Source organism: Hevea brasiliensis, chromosome 6 (genome assembly GCF_030052815.1).
Source record: "Hevea brasiliensis isolate MT/VB/25A 57/8 chromosome 6, ASM3005281v1, whole genome shotgun sequence".
NCBI classification, from domain to species: Eukaryota; Viridiplantae; Streptophyta; class Magnoliopsida; order Malpighiales; family Euphorbiaceae; genus Hevea; species Hevea brasiliensis.
Window position 1 is genome coordinate 18,018,866 of NC_079498.1, and position 21,705 is coordinate 18,040,570.

A 21,705-nucleotide genomic window follows, 5' to 3' on the forward strand; every position below is an offset into this window, starting at 1 on the left:
TTTATTTCTTTTATTATTATTATTATGCAATTTGCTGGTCATTGGTCAAGCATTGCAAAATGGCTCAAATTTTCACTTTTCATGTGGTGGATGAAGTTAATATTTGATTGCTTTGACAATTTACGAAAATTTGAGATGCGTCTAATGAATGTAGACTATCCAATTATAACAAGGTTCACTTATTAAAGATATTTATGTGGGAATATCTGAAGAATTTTTTTTTTTGTTGCTAGAAGATCATTTTTCAAGGATTTAAGTTGTCTAAAGCATATCCTTGATGATTAAAGCTGCTTGAAACACACCATTCAATTTATCAAGAAACTGATTCAATCAAATTATATTGAAATCTATCTGAATTAAACTAATTTGGATGTATATGATATAACTTGCCTCAATGAATATTTACTGAAGGAAAGTTAAAAATATAATTTTGTATGTTCATGGATTTTTATAAAGAGATTTAGATATGAGTTTACTATAATTGTAGTTTACGTTGATGACATAAATATTATTAGAACTAAGCTTCGAAAATAGTAAATTTTTTAAATAGAAAAAAATTTAAAATGAAAGACCTTAGAAAAACAAAATTTTGTCTCAGCTTACAAATAGAACATTTCATAAATGAAAATTTTGTTTATCAATCAACTTATATAGCCAAGGTGTTAAAAAGAATTTATATAATGAAGCACATCCGTTGAGTACACCAAGGATTGCAAGGTCACTTAAAGAGAAAAAAATATCATTTTTGACTTTGAAAGAATGTTAGAAGAACTTCTTGATCTTGAAGTGCCATCCCAGTGCAATAAGAGCAATAATTAATGTATCTTAGTAGTCACACTCGACTTGATATAACATTTTCTATAAATTTATTAATAAAGCATAATCCTTCTCTGACACGAAGACATTGGAATGGAGTTTAAACATGCATTCTAGTTTCTCTGAGGAATAATGGATATGGGTATTATACTAATGTATTGAAATCATATTTAATTAGATATGCAGTTGAATGTTATTTGATCCACATAAAGGTTGATCCAAAATGCTCTTTATTTATATGTGAAAGTATAACTATCTCATGGTTTTCAATAAAATAAACTATAATTTCCACTTCTTTTAATAATGTAAAAATTTTAGCAGGTTAAAAGTATTTTTTGACCTTTTACTTTTACCTGAAGTCACTTAATGTCTTCATTTTTAATTGTTTAACATCCGAACTTTATAAAAGTGTACCTATTAACCCTTCATCTTTATACGAAAAAGTCACTTTAACATTTTCAATTTTAGTTCCATCTCATTTGACACTTGAATTTTATAACAATATAACTATTAACCCCCAAAATCCTAATTAGCAAAGAGTGTAAATGCACGCTCAATTAGGCAATTGAAGATGATAAAATATTATCAATTAAATTTGTATAATTATAAAATTAAATAAATTATAAGAATTGTTCTAATTCTTTCTCTCCCCTCCTCATCAGAAAACTCCACCAAATTGAGCACTCTTGATTGGAAGATCAAGTTAGAGTCGAGGGGAATTGATCAGTAAATGCTTTATTTGCGTTGGTCTCTAAAAACGACTGGTATGACCATTTGAAGATCCCATCCTATTGTGCATCATTATGAGGAAAAAACATCCATAGTGCCATCATTGATGCTGTTTGAGCTTTCCATGGTGGACCCACAACAAATCTTAGGGGGGCCCTGGCGCCCCCTCCCCCCACAAGGCTTGACCCCTCCCAAGTTATTATTAATTTTTAAACTTGTGCATAAGTAGAGATTGATAATAAGTCACTGCCCCCAATTTTAATAATAATAATAATAAATTTTAGAGTTAGATATTATTATGCTAAAAAATATTTTAAAAGTGAACAAAATAATATTATAATTAATTATTATTTATAAAGTATGAATATTTATTTAGAATATTCTATAAATTGAAAAATATTAAAAATAAAGATATAGAGAAGAAAAAAAAATAATAAAAAATGATGAGAGGAAAAAAAAAAAACTAAAATATACATACTTTAAAATATACGTAGATCTCTTTACTTCTTTATTCTCATCCTTGATTTTCCCATAGCTAAAGTACATATTCTTTGGTCTCTCTTTAATTAATTCGCTTATTGAGCCAATTTTTAGATCTTAATACTCGTAATTTTCAACTTCTGGAATTTGTAATTTTAGATAGTTAACTATAAAAAAATTCAATCATTTTAGCTATGATTCAAGTATTTCATAATTTTAGACTTTGATCCTTTCATAAATGGTATCAAATTATTTTTTATAAGTCTATTTTTTCTTCAACGTGTTCGATATAATACCGAAATAAACTTATACTTTTATAATAAGTTTTTAATTGACTGTATTTTCTTATAATATATAATAAGTTTTTATCAATAAAGCATAATTAGTCTAGTATTTGAACAATTATACTACAAAATCTTCTTAATTTAAGACATGTGTACAAATGAGTTTAAGTGGTGTTCTATTTATATAAATATAATTAAATTTGTATTGTTTAATTATTTTTCTTAAATTAATTATCTAAATATTTATTGAAACTCATATTACTTATTTTAATAAATGAATGTTGATTATTCTTTGATAAAGTGTAATTTATAAAATTTTATTAATTATTGATTATAAGGCCATCCAAATTCTGGCCTCCCTCTATATATAACCTTGCGTTAGTCCCTGAGCATTTCCTGCCATCATTAATATCGCCAAATTGCATCAATACAAGTCACTAATTACAGGGTTAAGTAGTTACACTTTACAAAATTTAGGTGTCAAACATGATACAACTAAAAGTTAAGGTGCTAAGTGACTTTTCATGTAAAGGTCAGAAATTAAATAGTTACACTTTTATAAAATTTATAGGTCATATGAGATATAACCAAAGATAGGGGTATTAAGTAAATTTTTAAGTCAAGGTCAGCAGTTAAATGATGCATTCGGCCAATTTTAGTAATTCATGAGGTAAGTCAACAATGTGTCTAGTCAAAATAATTAATTCAATATATTTGAAGTATATGCAATTTATCTGTTAAAAAGGAAATTCCAACTACATTATATGAAGATAATGTAGTATGCTTAAATTAATTAAATGAATGATATATTAAAGAAGACAAGACAAAACATATTTCACAAAAGTTCTTCAATCACATAACATTCAAAAGAATAATGATATTGATATTTAACAATTCGCTCAAGTGACAATATTGCATATCTGTTCACTAAAGCACTTCATATTGCAAGTTTGAAAAGTTTATGCAGAAGATTGGAATGCGTCAACTCAAAGGTTTTAAGTGATGTCACTATGAATAAGAGTAAATACACTCTATACTTTTTTGCCTTGATCAATGTTTTTTCCTCTTGATAAAGTTTTTAATAAGTCAGTATTTCATCGTGTATTTTATAAAAAAATAATGTACTCTTAACATTTTCGTACACTAGAACTATTTTTCCAATGAAAAACCTAGTAAGATTTTAAAGAGGTATATTTTTTAATTCATGGACATTTAGGAAGTGTTATGAATAAATTAATTATGAATGTCCATTTACATTTTCCAACTTGCAAATCTCTTCATATTTTCAACTCCCTTCAAATTCTTCAACTCCCAACCTATTTATGTGAATTCATTCCTACAACCTTTATGTATGTCAATAAATAGAGACATTGTGATTCATATTGATAAATTTGAAAATAAATAAATTTATAGAGATTATTATTCTCTCTCAATATTCTTGTCTCTTCTAAAAATTATTCTTTAAACTTTATTTCATAACATAAGTGATGTCTTTTATAATTATTTTAATTTTGATTCATTTTATTTTAATTTTATATTTTATCATTAAATTAAAATTTAATAATTCATTTAATAGTAATTATTAATAAAATAAAATTATCATAAGAACTCCCTTAATTAACAACTCTACATAATTACAATAAAATAAATATAATCCATCGTTACGTAGTTCATCATTAAAAAATATTATAGCATATTTCAAAAGCATACGAAAATAGTATTTCATCTCTCACAAAATTAAACAATGCAATGCATTGCATAATCATTCGATGTAATAAAAGGCAATTGCAAAAGTAATAGTATTTGCATTTAAGTGGTCAAATGGAATGGTTACAACCATGAACCGTATATGAACTTACCTCTCTATTACATTATTTTTCTCTAACTTTAACATATAAATTCATAAATTTTGTTTTAGAATCATAGAAATTCGTAAATGTTCTTTTAGAATAATAGAAATTCTAAACTTTAAATGATTATTTGAGGATGAAAATAGTGAATCTCAAGACATAATGAGACATAATATATATATATATATATATATATATATATATATATATATATATATATATATTAAAATTAATCACATATATAATAGTTAATACTCACGTTTAATAATCTTATAATCAACTAGTAAGTTTTTCCTACTACCTAAATATATAGATTTTTTTAGTATATTGGAAGCAAACTCACTACCGAAAAAACAAAGCTTCAGCGACAGAATTTCTGACGGATTTAAATCTGTCAGAAATTATCTCAGATAGCGATGGAATTTTTAACGGGATTGCGACGGAAATTTAATTAACTTAAATAGCTACAGGTGAGTTTGTATTAGCGACTGAAAAGTGACAGATTTTCCAACAGCTTTTATTTTGTCGGTAATCGGTCAGAAAATACATATTAAAAGTTAAAATCCCTAAGAACATAGTCGTGTTTTAACCCAAATTCCTCTAGTCCTCTCTCTCCCTCCCAGCACTCTCCCATCCTTGCTCCTCGATCTATTCCTTCTGTTGTTCGTGACGCCACAGCCAACCCCCTCCCCCTCCCCCAACCCCCTTCCTCCTTAGACTATGGCATCTTTCCCAACCTTCCTCCCAACTTATTAGTTATTTCTGCTCTGCGCTTTTCTAAGCTTAGCTAAATTTTTTCTGGGTTTAGGTTAAGGCAATAGTTTAATGTTAAACTTGTTTTTCGTTTTCTCCTATTCTATTTCTAGCCCATATATTTGAATTTTGTTTGGAGAATTCTAATTTCGAAGGCAACACAATGCCTACTACTTCTTCGTGAACTTAGATATATCTATTTACATTTTCATTCTGCAGGTTCGACCAATTTAGGGCTTTTGCTTGGATTTGGTGAAACAAAATTCTCAAGCAACTAATTTAGGGCTTTTGCTTGAATTTGCAAGAAGTTAGAAAACCTAGTTTGATAGCCTCCTTCTTGGCAACCTTTGTCGCGTAAGATTTGAGCAACCCACTAGTGTTTGTCCTATGGTAGGTACCTCGAAACCCAATATTAGTTCAAATTTAATTCCTTGTTTAATTAGTTGATGCCTAATGATTGTGAACTTGATGTCTTATATATATATATATATATATATATATATATATATATATATATATATATATATATATATTGTTGCAGATTAGATGTAAAACCATAAGTGGAGGTAATGCTCTGCACTTAACTATCACAGAAGCAATGAAGTTGGGAAGAGAAGCTGCTGAATGCATCAGTGGAAATTTTATAAAAATAGGTTTTTAGTTAATTTTATACATTTTGATTTAGATCTAATTGTTTGATAGTCTTTGGAAAGTCATTTTTTATTAAATCAGTTTTAGATAGATAATGCAGAATATTTGAAATATAGTAAACATAATAAGCTTTGAATGGTGAAAATAACAGGTAATTTTGAATTGCCAATTAAATGAATTGGTAGTGCATTGAACTTTTTTACAAGAGAGAAGGCAGAGTTGAATTATTCAAATTGAGATATTATTTCCTGAATGTGAACTTCTCAAATACCAAAATTGGCAGGTTGATTGTTGTTTTTTTTTTTTTTTTGGGTCTCAGAATAGTTGCCTCTCTCGCACATGTTCTTTGGTTATTATTTACTGTAGTTTCCTTGATTTCACTTCTGGATTTCCTACTTTTAGCAAATGAGAAAGAAATTTTAATGACATAAAATAATATGAACAAAGTGAAGGTTTCGTACATAATTAATAATCTAGGTCCACCTTTATCCTTTTTAATATGGTGACGTAATGGCAAATTTCAATGCTAAAAAGTGCTCCTAGATGTTATAATTCTTTTTTTGGTAATTGAACATTGCAAGTATTTAACACTGTAATCAAAAGGCAATGGAAACCGGAGGGTATATTGATCACATCTGAGGTTGTATGGCTGTTGATCACGGCTTACATTTTCCAAAAAAAATAGTAGCAGCTATTATTTTAACTTAAAAGGGTAGCAGGGCTTATTGTTCAAATTCATGTAGATTTTCAAATCCAGGATTTGGGCAATCTTCCATGTTTCTTAACGCAGTCTAAAACCATGGAATTGAAGGGCAATTTTGAATTAAGTTTGTAAAATCCACATGTTGAGGGAGAGGGATTTCACAAAATCCCACGTACTAGGCTAGTTTCAAATCCTTTTATTTTGAAGAATTCATCAAACTACATGGATTTTCTCATCCTTTTACTATATTGGTGGTTTTCTCTAGTTCCATGGGTATTTTAACTCACCTAAATACTTCGTATCAAAGATTGCCTTAAATCACACTCTTCTTGTTTTTCTTGATCATCCTCTGCTATTGATATCACAGGCAAAGGCTCTTGTTCCACATGACGACGAGGATGAGGACTCAAATTATGACTACAACGATGAAGAAGAGTCGCAATCACCAATTGACAAGGTGGATCCTTTTATTTTCTTTGTGCATACTGGCAAAGGTAAGGGAACCTTTGTCCCTGTTGTATATTTAGGTTGACATCCAATTACTTTGGTCACATCTGACTTGCATCTAATTTGATGTTACTTTGAATGAAGTGATGCAAGCATCAGATCCATTGAGGTTCTAGAATACAAACACTGGACTTCCATCACCAAGAGCTAGCAAATGGTGTTGCCTAGCATGTTGAACAAAGGAGAGCAGTGATTGAAAAGGAAAGATGGAAAAAGCAAATAATGTTTAGAATAATAGTTTTTTTTTTTATATGGATGTAATCTTAATTTAATTTGCTTGTTATAAATATATGATACTTTGCATGGATTATTTAATTTTAATAATATATACATTTAAATTATATGGAATCAAAATTATTGTGATCGATCTATTGTATTTGATTATGAATTTTTGTGATAAATTTATAAAAATTATAAGAAATTAAAAAAAATGACAAATAATAACAAATTAGCAACAGATTATTGATGGATTTGCGACGGAAATTTGGTTGATGGTTATTGAGATTTAGCGATAGCAATTAGTTTCGCTAATTCTGTTGCTAACATTAGCGACGGAAATAGAAAATTGGTTGCAAAAATCAGCGACGGCGTTTAAGCAGATTGTTATCCGTTACAAATCCGTTGCTGAAACTTTCAGCGACAGCAACAGACTTTCAGCGACGGATTCTCCCGTCGCTAATGCCCTTTTTTTTTTGTAGTGACTTACGTAGATATATGACACACATCTATATATAATTTTACAGTCTAGATTGAGTTTATCTTGTAATCTCACTTATACTTTGGTCGTCCATTATATAACCCGCACGTCTAAGCAAAAAATTTCTCCATGAGATTGAGCTTGACTTTACTTCCAAAATTTAATTTTATGAAAAAACTTTACATAAATCTTATACATTCAAAATATAAATATATAAATTTTATCATTCATATTATATTTTAAATTTACAGTAAATCAATTCTAAATAAGAATTTATCTTTAATTTTTTCTGTGTTGGACTTGGGTCAGTTCCTATTGGCCTAATGTGTCCACTTGTTGCCTCAATAGTTGGAACAACCAGGGAATTAGTTAAACATTATCTATTAGGGCATGGAGTTTCTTTATCTATGCTTATAGAAACATGGGATTTATTTCTTTCTTTCTTACTTTCATTTTAGAGGCATGGAATTTCCATGCTTCTTTTAACAAAACGTCTGTTAGGATCTGTAAATGAATAGACCAAACTCCAATCAATAATATCCCAAATATGATAATCGCAAGATTCATAAAATTTATATGAGAAATGGAATTAATATGGAACCATGAGAAATAAATAAATTAATTAAGAAAATGTTAAAATTGCAAGATCCTGTTAACTAAATAATTTCTGCATATAATAAATAAATAAACAAATGAATAAATAATCTCTAAAATCTTCTTATTAATGATTCAGAAAGCCAACTGCTGGTTAGCCTACAAAATCAATTACAAGTCTATATCCATCAAATTGAAAGGCTTTCAGGCCAAGAAAATTGATAAGCATTAAATATTAGTAGCAGTTAATATTAAAGTGAAATAACATCAGTCATTGAAATCTCAGTATAATCAATTTCGTTCTGTGAATTCATACCAATCTTGCTAAGCCTAAGCAGACTCCCAGTTGCCAAAATTGCCTTAGGATTAATATCATGCAAAGACCTTGCATATAAACTTCTAATTGCTACACAAGCAGCATCACTCAATTCCTTATCTTTTTTAGGACCCAAAAGACAATGACCCAATATTCTCAATGCAGGCTGCAAAAGCTCCCATGGAAGTGGAATTCTCCCCTCCTTCTTTCCTTTCTCCTCGTAAACGCTGCCACCACCTCCACCTCCACCTCCACCTCCACCTCCACTGCTGTCCCCTTCTTTACCTCCACCTCCACTGCTTTCCCCTTCTTTACCTCCACCTCCACTGCTGTCGCCTTCTTTACCTCCTCCTCCACTGCTTTCCCCTTCTTTACCTCCTCCTCCACTGCTTTCACCTTCTTCACCTCCACCTCCACTGCTGTCCCCTTCTTCATCTCCACATCCCCTGCTGTCCCCATTTTCACCTCCGCCTAGGTTTTCCTTATACATATCACCCTCTTGACCAGCCCATACCTCACAAAACTCGCAGAAGTCTATTTTAGATCCCACAGGCATCAAAGATATCTTGCTAAAATATAATTCCAATGCAACTCCAACAATTCTTGCCCTCCTTGTTGATCTCACTGTCCCATGAGGCTCCAAGCTTGGCGATATCACCGCTAGGTTTAGATCAGTGGAGTTGTTCCTTGAAGCCTCCTTGGTTTCATGATATACACTGGAATTTGATAAATCGGGTATGTTCACCGTTATAGCCTGGCCATTCCTGGATGTGGTTTCATGGGCGTAGAGAGCCAGCAAAACCGCCTCGAACCCAGCTAAGGGTTTTCGTAAAGGGACGCGAGAGAGGTATAGTCCGGCAATGATAGGGAGGAAACGGAGAACTACGAGTTGGAGTTGAGGGCTGGTGGATTGGAACGTGTCATAAAACCACCGGCAGAGGTTGTTGTCGCCAGCACCAGAGTCGGGGTGGCGGAGGAGAGAGGAGATTTGGGAGGAGACATGAGGATCATGGAGGAGAGAGAAGGCAGGGTCTTGAGAGGAGATGAGAGAAGGAGGGATTGTAGTAATGGAAGAAAGGGATTGGATGGCTGATTGGATTTTGTAGGAGTAATCAGTCAATGAGGATTGGGAGGGTTTATGGGAGGTGGCGGTGGTGGTGGTGGCAGTAGTGGTTGTGGCTGTGGCTTCAGAGGCGAAGCTATCTTGCGACATTGGACCGTTATGAGAGGTATCAGGTATCTTAGGAAGAAGAAGGCCATGAAGAGAAAATTTACAAAATAGAAGATGAGGAGAGAATTAAGGAGGAAAAATAGGATCGGCTGTTTTACTTCTCCATTCTTTTGGCTACAACAAATATATCCTTAAAAAAAATTGATATATAAATTAATTTTAATTTATACTTAAATATTGATGATGTCTAATATAATATATTATAAAAACAAAGATACTTAAATTGTAAAATTAAATTATTTTTATTATGAATTTATCATTAATTTTGAATATGTAATTCTACACGCTAAAATTCAGACGTTTTATCGCAAATTTCCTAGACCAAGTTTGTTATATTATAAATTTTCTATATTAATTTTAATTAATTTTGTTTTAATTTGAAGTCAGTTTTTTATTTATTCTAATTCTATTTTAATTTAATTAATTAATTTATTAAAAAATTTTGTATTTTCCACTATTTATTATTATAATCTTTAAGCATTTATAACATAAAAATCAAAATTTGTCAATAATTCCTCATATGAAATATCTTTTAATTATTTTAAAATATCTTTATTATTAGTATTATAAATTCTTTATCACAAGTTGATGACATGACCGTGGTGGATAATTAATTCTCACATTTGATATCATATTCGCATGCAAAATATCTTATATTTTTTTTTAGAATTTTGGTTGTATCGTGAAAATTGATATATCCTTTGATCCCTTAATGTAAATTTTGCACAACCAAATCCAAGAAAAGAAAAATCATATGGTCCTTTTTCATTAAAATTTTCAGCACACTATGTAATTTTATTTGTAATTGAAGTCATAAATTTCTAACGACATTTAAAATTTTAGATATATATATATATATAAAGTTAGGGGGTCAACGATAAATACAAGGTGTCTTGTATTCAAATTTAGGGGTCAATGACGGACATAATAATTAAACTTAAAAAATATTTAATTTGACTTGTAAATTAATTTAAACTTATAAACATTTAAAATTTAAAATAATTACATGTTTAGTTAAAATAATTATTAATTTGTAATGAGAAGCTAATATATTTGGTAAAAAGTAAGCATACTTATTGTTAGAATTGTTAAAAAGAATATTAAATGAGATATATGTTGAAATTTTAAAAATTAAATAAGAGTAATATGATTAAATATATTTGGTCGAAATAAATTATAAGTATTAAAATAAAATGCTGATCCCCCAACTTATTATTATTTTTTTAAGCTTATAAGCCTAAAATATATAATAAATAAAAAGATAAATTTATTTTTAAAGCATATAAGCTAGTTAAGATTTGATCAATTTGTAAGTTAAGAAAAACATTTTATTAGTTATCTTTTAATGTGTTTCATTCACAATTTTAAAATTCATTTTTCATTATTGGAAGGAAATTTAAAAAATATTAGTTATTAATTTTTTTTTAAATTTTAGTTGAATCAATAAAAATAAATTTTTAAAAATGTTATTTTTTTTGTTTAATTGGATCAATAAATAAATATAATTATTTTAAACTTCCACTAAAAAATTATTTTAGGAGGCCAAATTTGAGAGTTCATTAAAAATATATTCACATTTAACCTTCTTCCATTAAAAATTAAAATCTTACAGGGGCAGTGGCCCATGCCAGCCACTTAAGCCTATATATATATATATATATATATATATATATATATATATATATATATATATATATATATATATATATATATATATATATATATAAATCAAAAAATCAAATTGAATCAATTCAATTCAATTGGTTTGATTTTTTATTTAATCAATGTGGTTCAATTTGAGATTTGAGATTTTTTAGTTTTTGGTTTGGTTCAATTTTTTTTAATATATATATATATATATCAAAAAATCAAATTGAATCAATTCAATTCAATTGGTTTGATTTTTTATTTAATTAATGTGGTTCGATTTGAGATTTTTTTTTATTTTTGGTTCGGTTCAATTTTTTTAATGAAAAACAAAAGAAAAATCGAACCGATTGAAACCCTTATGCTACATCATTTAGCGTGTTTGTATTTAACGAATACATAATATCCTTATCCCTTTATTTCTCTTCTTTTCTCAGATGAAAGCCATGTACTCCTTGGTTCTTGTTCTTCTTAACTTCTCCTTCCTCCTTTTTACCTCATCCTTCTCATACTCTTCTTCTTCTTCTTGAAATTTTCTTCACTCGCGTACCAAGTGAGATCCATAGATATTTTTGCACATATTTACCCAATACTCTGCTCCTCATCAATAAATCCATCACCAACCAAGTTCTCAATGTTGCCACCCAAGTTTTCGTCTCTTGGCTACTCTTACTCCTGCTTGTTCCCCTCTCGGCTACTCTTCGCTGCTTAAGTGCTTTTGTGTACATAGTCCAGTCGAGAGCTTTTGACAAAACTGCATAGCTCAACCAATTTCCCCAAGACCCATAGTAAGCCTCACCGTTCCCAAACCCATAACCAGGACCAAAATCAAGGCCTAACATACAAAAAAAGAAAAAAAAACCACTATAAATTTATTTGGGCCAACTCAACCCAATTTCTATAAGAAATCCCCTACTAGGGGAGTCTAGCTCAACCCTAATACATAGAATGTACAAACCATCTCATATCATAAATTTTTTATTAAATAATATAATATATTCATAAGCCAATGTCACAGCAGAATTCTAGTAATTAAACAAATAATTAAATAAATAAACAAATAAATAGACACAATAAAAGCTATTAAACTATGAAGCACAACTTGCGAAGGAAAATGCAGGTTAGTATCGAAAAGTAAACTTGCTCTTCCTATAACCTGAGAAAAATATTTGAATACAAATGAGCAGTCGACTCAGAGAGTTTAGATATTAATTATAGGTACAATTTTTATAACTATCTAAAACTGCTTCATTCCTACTATGAAATGCACATCCAACACAAAATAAATAATTCACCCAATATTCACACGAGAAGTTAATTTGGAGCTACTCACACATCCAGTGTATCACGTCAATGTGTGTGTGTATATATATATATATATATGGGAGTTGATCCCCTATACAGCTCTCTTAATCTAATACTTATCAGCGAGGTCAACTTAAGCCAGACTTTCACTTAATAATCCCAGTGCGGGGGCCAATGAGATCAACTCAAAGCCATGCTCATACCGACTTATCCATATATAAGGATTGAGTCCCAGTGAGTCAAGCTCCAGTCGCGATTATTCATCCTATCCATATCCACACTATACTCATGCCAACACACACACAGAGCTCCAAATTATCATCAGAGCGGCAATCACAAATAAATAACAATAAATAATTATGCAGCAACTAAAATGTCTCTAACATATTAACTATTTATGTGCATAATTAATTATTTATAGAATGTATAAGCATGCCAGATATATAATTACTATTGAAATTACAAAAATAATTAATATCTAACTCACAGACTGATCGACTTGACTGCAGCTGGTCCTGCTGGAAGGAGAAGTGGCTAGCATCGATCGCCTAAACATGCACACTGACCTCTATCAAAAGACTGACAAAATTAACCAATTAATTTAATTTAAAAAATAAGAATAATTCCTAAGATCGTGTAAAAATTTCGGCAGAGTCTTTCCTATAACTAGACCTAACCCGCTATAAGAAACTCATAAACAACAACACACAGGGCCTCAGGCCCACCACAACAATTATAATGCCCATTCAGGGCCTACAAGAAACCTAATCTAGGTCCAATCAGCCAAACTCCAACTAGGGTTCCTAACTCCTCTATAGTTTAAATATTTATTTTCAGTACTTCAAAAATTATGAAAATATTCCTGGAGGTCCTCCATATTGTCCTTGCATTAATCAAAGTCACTTTACTAAATTTTTCTAAGCCAAGAATATTGTATAGATTTAACCAGCTAACTTAATCAAAGCACAAACTACCCAACTTGAGTTAGGGACTACCTTTGCAAATTCTTCTACCTGGAACACTTTTAGGATGTCTAAAAATGCTGAAAATGACTGTAAATATGATCACTTTCTAAGACAGCCCGTCGGACACCCTAATCGGGCTGAAAACTCGTTCTCGAGTGTCAGTGAGCTATCGCAGATTCGATCGCACTTAAACAAAGCCCATAAATTATTAATAATTATTATAAAATTATATTTAATTTGTGGGCATCGAAAAGGGTTGAAAATGATCTGGGTCATCCAATGATTGCCTTTTTCAAATAGTATCCAATCAGAGAGTTTAGTCCCATCTCGAAGGTTTCATCACTCTGAGTTCAACGGTAGTCTTGGATTGCCGATCTGATGGTTGGATCATCAGAAAATTGGCTAGAAAGTTGCTGCCTAACCCACCTTTCTCTCTTCTCTCCCTCGCTAGAAAACACCATGGAATCTGGCAAGGAAGCTTGGGTCTTGAAACTAGGAATGCGAGAGGCCTGTTGCTAGTTGGATTTTGGCCGTCCAATGTCTGGATTTGCCGGAAACACGTGGAGAAGGCTTCGAGGTGTTCCTCTATTCTCTTTCACGTTCCTTGCTGTCCAGACGCTGTCACTGCCATTCTTGTTGCCGTGGAGCTCGCCTGTTGTCGCTAGGGGCCAGTTGTCCACCATCCGCGTCGCTGGTTCGTTGGCTAAAGGGAAAATGAGAGGGAGAAAGTGAGGGAGAGAGTGAGGTTGGGGAGAAAGAAAAAAGGGGGGGGGGAGTTTGTTTGTAGATTTGAATTTTTTTTTTTTTTACTTTTAATTACCCTTTTAGTTCTTGAACTTTTTGGGTATATTCAAATGGGTCCAAAATTCTTTTCAATTGGGTCCCAAAATACAAATATATGTATAATTAAATAATACAAAAAATACAATAATAATAATAATAATAATAATAATAATAATAATAATAATAATAATAATAATAATAATAATAATTAATCAAATCTTAGAACCAATGTTAACAATAATAAAATAATATTTTTTGTTAATTGATTTAATATTAATATTTAAAACTAATCATTTCATTTAAAATTGGACTATTAAATAATTTTATAAAATATGTTTACAAATAACATTAAAAATATATAAATGAAAGTGTTACAAAATTATAAATTAGTTAGACAATATTAAAATAATATTTAAATACTATAAACAAATATAAAATTTATATTTTAAAATTCAGGTTATTACAATAGTAAAGATGCTACCAAATCTCTTCATGAAAAATTTGTAATTGATTTTTGATTGTGGATTTATTGTTCTAATTGAACAGATTTCTTTACGGGTAATGGATTTGTGTTGTAATTGATTTTGATTATGAATTTATAGTTCTAATTAAATAGATTTATTCATAGGTAAGAAGTTTGTGTTATAATTGATATTGATTGTGGATTTGTAGTTCTAATTGAACAGATTTCTTTATGGGTAATTGGTTTGTGTTGTAATTGATTTTGATTATGAATTTGTAGTTGAACAAATTTCTTCATGGGTAATGGGTTTATGTTATACTTGATTTTGATTATAGATTTGTGATTCTAAATGGAAAGATAAATGGATATGAGATTGTGCATAGCCACAGTGCACTAATTTTCTATTTTGCTTGAATGTTTGAAAATTCGATTTTCTTAAAATCGAATCAAATCAAACTGATATTTATCGGTTTGATTTAGCTCGGTTCTTCCCATATTATCGATTCAGTTTGCTCTTAATTTTTTTTGAATTTCGTTTTTTGGTTTTATCCATTTGGCTTAGTTAGGAATCGAACTGACCATTTGCACAATCCTTTGCACATATATTCAGAATTAGTTATAGAAATTAATATATAATAATTTTTTTTTTATTTCAAAATTTTATCATGCCATCTCTCTAATATTTGCTCAATTTAGGATATGTTTATCTATGTATTTAGATTAAGAAAATTAATTATGTATTTTTTGTTTGATATTTAATAAAACAAGTTTTTATTTTAACGTGTGTTGCACGGATTTACTCGTTATATAAACTTATGATTTAAAATTTTTTTGTATACTTTTCTTTTAATTTTATATAATATAATATTATCACTATATATTATTTTCAATAGCCAATTGAATTTATTTATTCTTTAGTATGACTATATTTTACTTCTAATTAAAATTGATTTTAAACAGTTATAAGAAAATAAAATTAACAAGTTATAATACTTTAGTCAATTGAAATATTAAAAATAAAACACATAAAATAGAATTTTTAATATACATTACTTTAATTATTAAAATATTATAAATAAAATATCATAAATATGGTATGTGAATGTGAATATTTGGATTTTACAAATTAAAATTTATTATTTCTTAAAAGTTGTTTTCAAAATAGTTTCAATTTTTTTATAAAGTTATTATTATCCATTTAAAACAGAGATGGTATGACAAAAAATGTGCTTTATTGCTTGACTTTATCTTATTATAATAAGAATTTTATAACTAACAATTTTTTTATGAAAATATTTTTGTATTTTTATAAATAATAATAATAATAATAATAATAATAATAATAATAATAATAATAAAAGGTAATTTTGAAAATCTCTTTATTCCTCCCTTCCCACTTTTTTTTTTCAACTTCTTGCTATTATAATCAATTTTTTAATTTTTCAGAATTTTAGCTTGATGTTAAATATTTATTATTTTTAGTGAGTAATGAAAATTGAAATAAATTAATAGTTAAAATTATAACCGAAAGATAAACCAATAATCAAAATTATATCGTGTTAATTGATTTAAATCAATTTTAACTACATATTAAATAAACTTTTAAAATCATGCTAAAATTGTTATAAAAAATTAGCTATAATTATAAAAATAAATATTAAGCCTTTAAATTACATATTATCATTTACTATTAATAAAATTGTTTGTGATTTAGGATTTTTATCTATATAAGTTTTTTTTTTTAAAATAAGACTAAGATTTTAATATGTTAATTATTATTTATTGCAAATTAAAAAATTATAAAATAATTTAATCATTTTCTAAATTCTTTCATTCATATTTTAATACTTATTAATTAATTATTAGAAAAGAATATAACATAAAAAGTTAAGTTAATATTACTACCTGTCTTCTTAAACTTTTAATCATCCAAGGTAACTGCAGCAACCTTTTCCACCATTAAAGTCTCCTTCCCAAATATTAGGGCTGTCACCAAGTTTTTATGAGATTGTGGGAGAGAGGTTAAAAGCAAGAGGGTTTTATCTTCTTTATCAACCTTTACACTAACGCTAGCTAATTGGGTAATTAATTTATTGAAAACATTAAGGTGATCCCTCACATCAGTATCCTCCATTCTGAGTAGGTACAACTCCTTCTTTCAGTATAAACGATTTGTGAGTGACTTTGATATGTACAGGCTTTCCTATTTCTTCCACAAAACAATAGGAAAAGTCTCCTCCAAAATATTGTACTTCATATTAGGGGCTAATGTCAATTTAATCGTACTCACAACCCTTTGTTGAAGCTCCTCTTAATCATCATTTTTCATGGTTGTTGGTTACTTTTTCGTTCAATGCTTTGATTAATTCTTGTTGCATAACGGCATCCTTCGTGGTGCTTTATCACATATTGAAATTATTTTTTCCATCAAATGGCTCCACCTTAAATTTTGTGTACACCATCTTGAACTAGAGCTCTGATACCACTTGTTGTGAAAATCATAATCACACAAATTAAAGAACACAAAATTTAACGTGATTTAACGTAAACCTACTCCACGAATAAATTCACTATTAAAGAAAAAATAATTATACAACTATTAATAATTTTTTTCACTTTCAAAATCACTCAAATAAAACTCATGGAATTCAACACAACTCTCTGCTTCGTGAGTCTCTATAATATAATGACAAATCAACTACTCATATATACAGGTCATTAAAATCTAGTACTTTTAGAATTCTAATTATTAAATTTTATAATTTAAATTGCAATAAACTTCTTATTTTATTTCTTCCTAAACTAAACTTTTTCCTAATTAATTGTAAATACCTAATTCTAATTTAACTTGAATTTTAACACCAACAATGATATTTATCCTGAAAAAACAAATATATAAATTTGCGTGCCATGAAAATCCTGGAGCTTAAAAATTTTTTTATTTTTTTTATCTCAACTTTCAAAAAATAAAAAAAAATCAACAATTCTTCATAATCATTTGAAAAAATAAATTTGAAATCAACAACAATTAAAAAATCATATGTTTTTTTTCCAAAAAATAAATTAAAATATTTTAATAAATTTTAACTATCTTTAAAATTTTAATTATGTTTGAATTTCATTTTAAATTATTTAAAATATAATTAATTTTAATTCATAATATCGATTTAAAGAATTATTTAAAACATAAGATGAATTTTATACTCTCACGCTTTTGGAGGATTTTTTTATTATATCATTTAATCTATTAATTAAAATTTATATAGTTATTTTTTGAAATATTTTTTAAATAATTGATTGAATATAAAAAAAAATAAAAGACATAAATATAATTTTTAATTTATAATATAACTTTTTCAATTATTTTCTTATTTTCTCTCTGAATTAGAGAAAATATTCAAGCATTATAATTCTTTTTTTTTCTTTTTTTCATATTTTTCTCCTTTATCCAAAATTTTAGTTATTTTTGTTAAATTATATTTTTCTCTCTTTTTCACTATTCAAACAGAGTGCTAATTTTTAAAATAAAAATTTAATATAGAATATATAAGTTTTGATAAAATGATTATAATTTTATTAAGATTTTGTATATTCTATATATAAAAAATTATATTTTAATTCTTTAATAATTTATTTATCTAACTCAAATTTAAACAAAATTAAATATTCAAAAAGAAGAAAATTTTTAATTTTAAAAAGAAATTTCATTTTAAAATTCTTTAATTTTAATATATTATATTTTGCATGGTCTAATATGATTTGATGCTCTGATCCGTCGCCACAATGAATATAACAACAGCACATTCCCCATTAGCTATCAACCATGTCCCCCACGCATCAAAGATACCAACCCCTCTTAAGCAATTGTACGGCCGATACCATCCTTGGACTGCTGCTCCCTTCATCTTCGCTGTAGATCAGATGACTTTCTCCGTAAACCGGTGACTGTTCAAAGTACCGTCTCCATTGGCGAACGCCATAAAATGAATTCTCCTTTGTTTTTGATCTCTCCCCTCCTCAACTCCTAATCTTAATCTAAATTGTGTAGCGTCAACGATCGTCTTTAATCTCTCGAGGGTACGTTAGAGAAACCCAATTTCTTTCTGTTAACGGCTAGTTTGTTTTTAGTCTGATTTCTTCCTTAAATTTTCCGGGTCTCTTTTTCTAGGATCATTTGATTAACTTTTGAATTGATTCTGCCTGCCTTTGACTTTCTTTTATGTTGCATTCGTCATTCTCTGTTCTGCCTTATATTGATTTTGATTTAAATTTTGTATTTTATCTAGATTTCTCATTCAGTTATTAGGGTTTCGTAGAACTAAATTTGTGGGGTTTGTTTGGGTTCTCCTTCGATTCTCTTCAAATTTTGAATTTTGGGTTTAAATCATTTCTGGGTTTTAGTAATCTTAGCTTTTTGCATTTGGGAATTTGATTTTTAGCTTCCTTCAATTCTTTGCTTTCGTTAGCTATTATTTTTTATGGCATTTGAATGCCAAGAAAGCATTAAGGTGTCGGAAAATTACAATTGTGAGGAGAATTCTAATCCAAAAGCAAAAAATTCTGGAATTTCAAACTCCTCATTTGATTGCCATTCTAAGAAGGCAATTTCAATAGCTGAAAGTTCAAAACAGCTGCCTTGTAATGATGTTTTGCCCAATTATCGCCGGTCAATCACTGACCTTCCTCCGGCCTTGATTTCTGAAATCCTTAATTGTCTTGACCCTAAGGAGCTTGGTGTAGTTTCGTGTGTATCGACCATTCTCAATAGACTTGCATCTGAGAACCAGGTTTGGAAAGAAGTCTATTGTGAGAGATGGGGACTCCCGTTGGTGCCTGCACCACTAGGCGTGGGGCTTTCAGATGAGAAGTCATGGAAGGAATTGTTTGTGGAGAGAGAGTTTAGGAGTAAGACTTTCTTGGGTGGTTACAGCATTGATGTTCTGTATGGTCATACAGAAGCAGTTAGAACAGTTTTCCTTTTGGTTTCTGCTAAGCTCATTTTTACTTCTGGGTATGACTCCATTGTTCGGATGTGGGACATGGAAGATGGACTATCTATTTCATCTTCAAGGCCCCTTGGAGGCACTATTCGAGCAGTTGCAGCGGATACAAAGCTTTTGGTTGCTGGTGGTACTGATGGTTTCATCCAAGGTTGGAAGGCAGTGGAGGGTCTCCCATACTTGTTCGACCTTAAGGGTTCTGAGGAGCCAAATACTGAATTTAGACTTTGGGAACATGAGGGACCAATAACATCTCTTGCATTGGACCTCATGAGGATTTACAGCGGCTCATGGGACATGACTGTTCGTGTATGGGATCGTTCCTCTCTAAAATGCTTAAAGGTCTTGAGACATAGTGACTGGGTATGGGGCCTTGCTCCACACGATACAACAGTTGCTAGCACATCAGGCTCAGATGTGTATGTTTGGGACGCTTGTAGTGGGACTCCGTTAACTGTTATTGACCGTGCTCATGTTGGTAACACTTATTCTTTGGCAAGAAGCCACACAGGGGACTTCCTTTTTACTGGAGGAGAAGATGGGGAAATACATATGTTTGAGATCATAGGTCACAACTACATGGCAAATGTTTTTAAGGTGGCAACTTGGATTCCTCATTCTGGTCCTGTTTATTCCCTTGCATTTGAGTTTCCATGGCTGATTTCAGCTTCTAGTGATGGTAAGTTGTCACTGATAGATGTTAGAAAACTACCAAGGACAAGCAGACGCTCCTTGGGAAAGAATATTTCAAGGGCTAAAAATGTGGACTGCAGTGTGGAACCAACCCAAAGGATGCTACATGGATTTGGGCCCAATTTGTTTTCAGTGGACATTGGCGCTGACCGTATAGTATGTGGAGGAGAAGAGGGTGTTGTAAGGATCTGGAACTTTTCGCAAGCTTTGGAAATCGAGCGGAGGGTTCGAGCTCTAAAAGGAGTCCGGTTGGAGAATCGGATGAGGCGGCGCAAGCTCCAAAAAGAGATGAGCAAAGGTAAACGAACTCGTCAGTGTTCTGCGGCAGCCAAGAACTCCATGCATGGAGATAGGCGTAAGGTCTGGCACAGTAAACGTGGAATCAGTAGCAAGCTGAAGGCATAGCAACAAATGGCATTTACTAAATGCCTCTATGCGGGATGACTCTCTTACCATGTGGGTAATCATGTCACAGATTTATGGTTTAAGCTTGCCAAGTCACTGATTGTAGTTAGTTTTTTTCTTTTCCAATAACATTTGATTTTTAAATATTAGCTTAATTTTATGGTGGTTTGAATATGTGCTGGTTGGGATGGTTTATATCTTATCACAACTGTCAGTTACTACTTGTTCCCTGCTGCATCCTTCATTACTTTGCTCTAAACATGGAATGTTGCTTGTCATCAGTTCATCCTTTACATTGATTTGCAGAGATGTTTTTAGAACAGATAGTTGAGGGACAAAATTCCCTTTTGGCCCCAAAATAATTTTACCTTTTGTGACTCTTGACCTTCTCAAAAGCAAAATTTGTCTTCAATGTCATCTCCCTTTTTTTTTTTTTTATAAATGACAAGAATGTTTCATGAGATTTCACTTGCAGTGTTTTGCTGTTGTTCTATGATATATGTATGAGCACAAGGCCTATCATCAAAATTATTGTTATTATTATTTTGCATATTTACTAGATATCAATTTATATCTGCATAATTAGCAGATCTGGATTTTTCTTATAATAAATTAATTTTTGGTTGTAATAATAGTTAAATAGAATTTTGTAAAGATTTCGTCAATTTTCTTTTGCAAGTATTGGTTTGTGATTTTTGTTTTTTTGGGCCCTTAATAAGTTGCAAACTCTGAGACTTTAGTATCATTATGCTGAAACTTATTGGTAGATTTTAGATTACGTAACTTAAGCTTAAACACTCGTGAGTGTATGAATTTTCAATATACTGTCTAAA

The 21,705-nt window shown here is 29.9% G+C and overlaps 2 protein-coding genes across 2 annotated transcripts; one reads left to right on the plus strand and one right to left on the minus strand.

Annotated features, from left to right (window-relative positions):
• Nucleotides 1-8,199: 8,199 nt before the first annotated feature.
• On the minus strand, nucleotides 8,200-9,608 carry LOC110652758 (uncharacterized). The gene has a single exon (XM_021808375.2). It carries the CDS (start codon nucleotides 9,591-9,593, stop codon nucleotides 8,316-8,318), a length of 1,278 nt encoding a protein of 425 aa, XP_021664067.2. The 5' UTR covers nucleotides 9,594-9,608; the 3' UTR covers nucleotides 8,200-8,315.
• An 8,959-nt stretch (nucleotides 9,609-18,567) lies between these two features.
• LOC110655723 (F-box/WD-40 repeat-containing protein At5g21040) lies at nucleotides 18,568-21,095 on the plus strand. The gene has a single exon (XM_021812150.2). The coding sequence runs from the start codon at nucleotides 19,253-19,255 to the stop codon at nucleotides 20,870-20,872; it is 1,620 nt and encodes a 539-aa protein (XP_021667842.2). The 5' UTR covers nucleotides 18,568-19,252; the 3' UTR covers nucleotides 20,873-21,095.
• The last annotated feature ends 610 nt before the right edge of the window (nucleotides 21,096-21,705 follow it).

Coding starts and splice junctions, on each gene's coding strand:
- LOC110655723 (XM_021812150.2), top strand. CDS start 19,253: ATGGCATTTGAATGCCAAGAAAGCATTAAGGTGTCGGAAAATTACAAT.
- LOC110652758 (XM_021808375.2), bottom strand. CDS start 9,593: ATGTCGCAAGATAGCTTCGCCTCTGAAGCCACAGCCACAACCACTACT.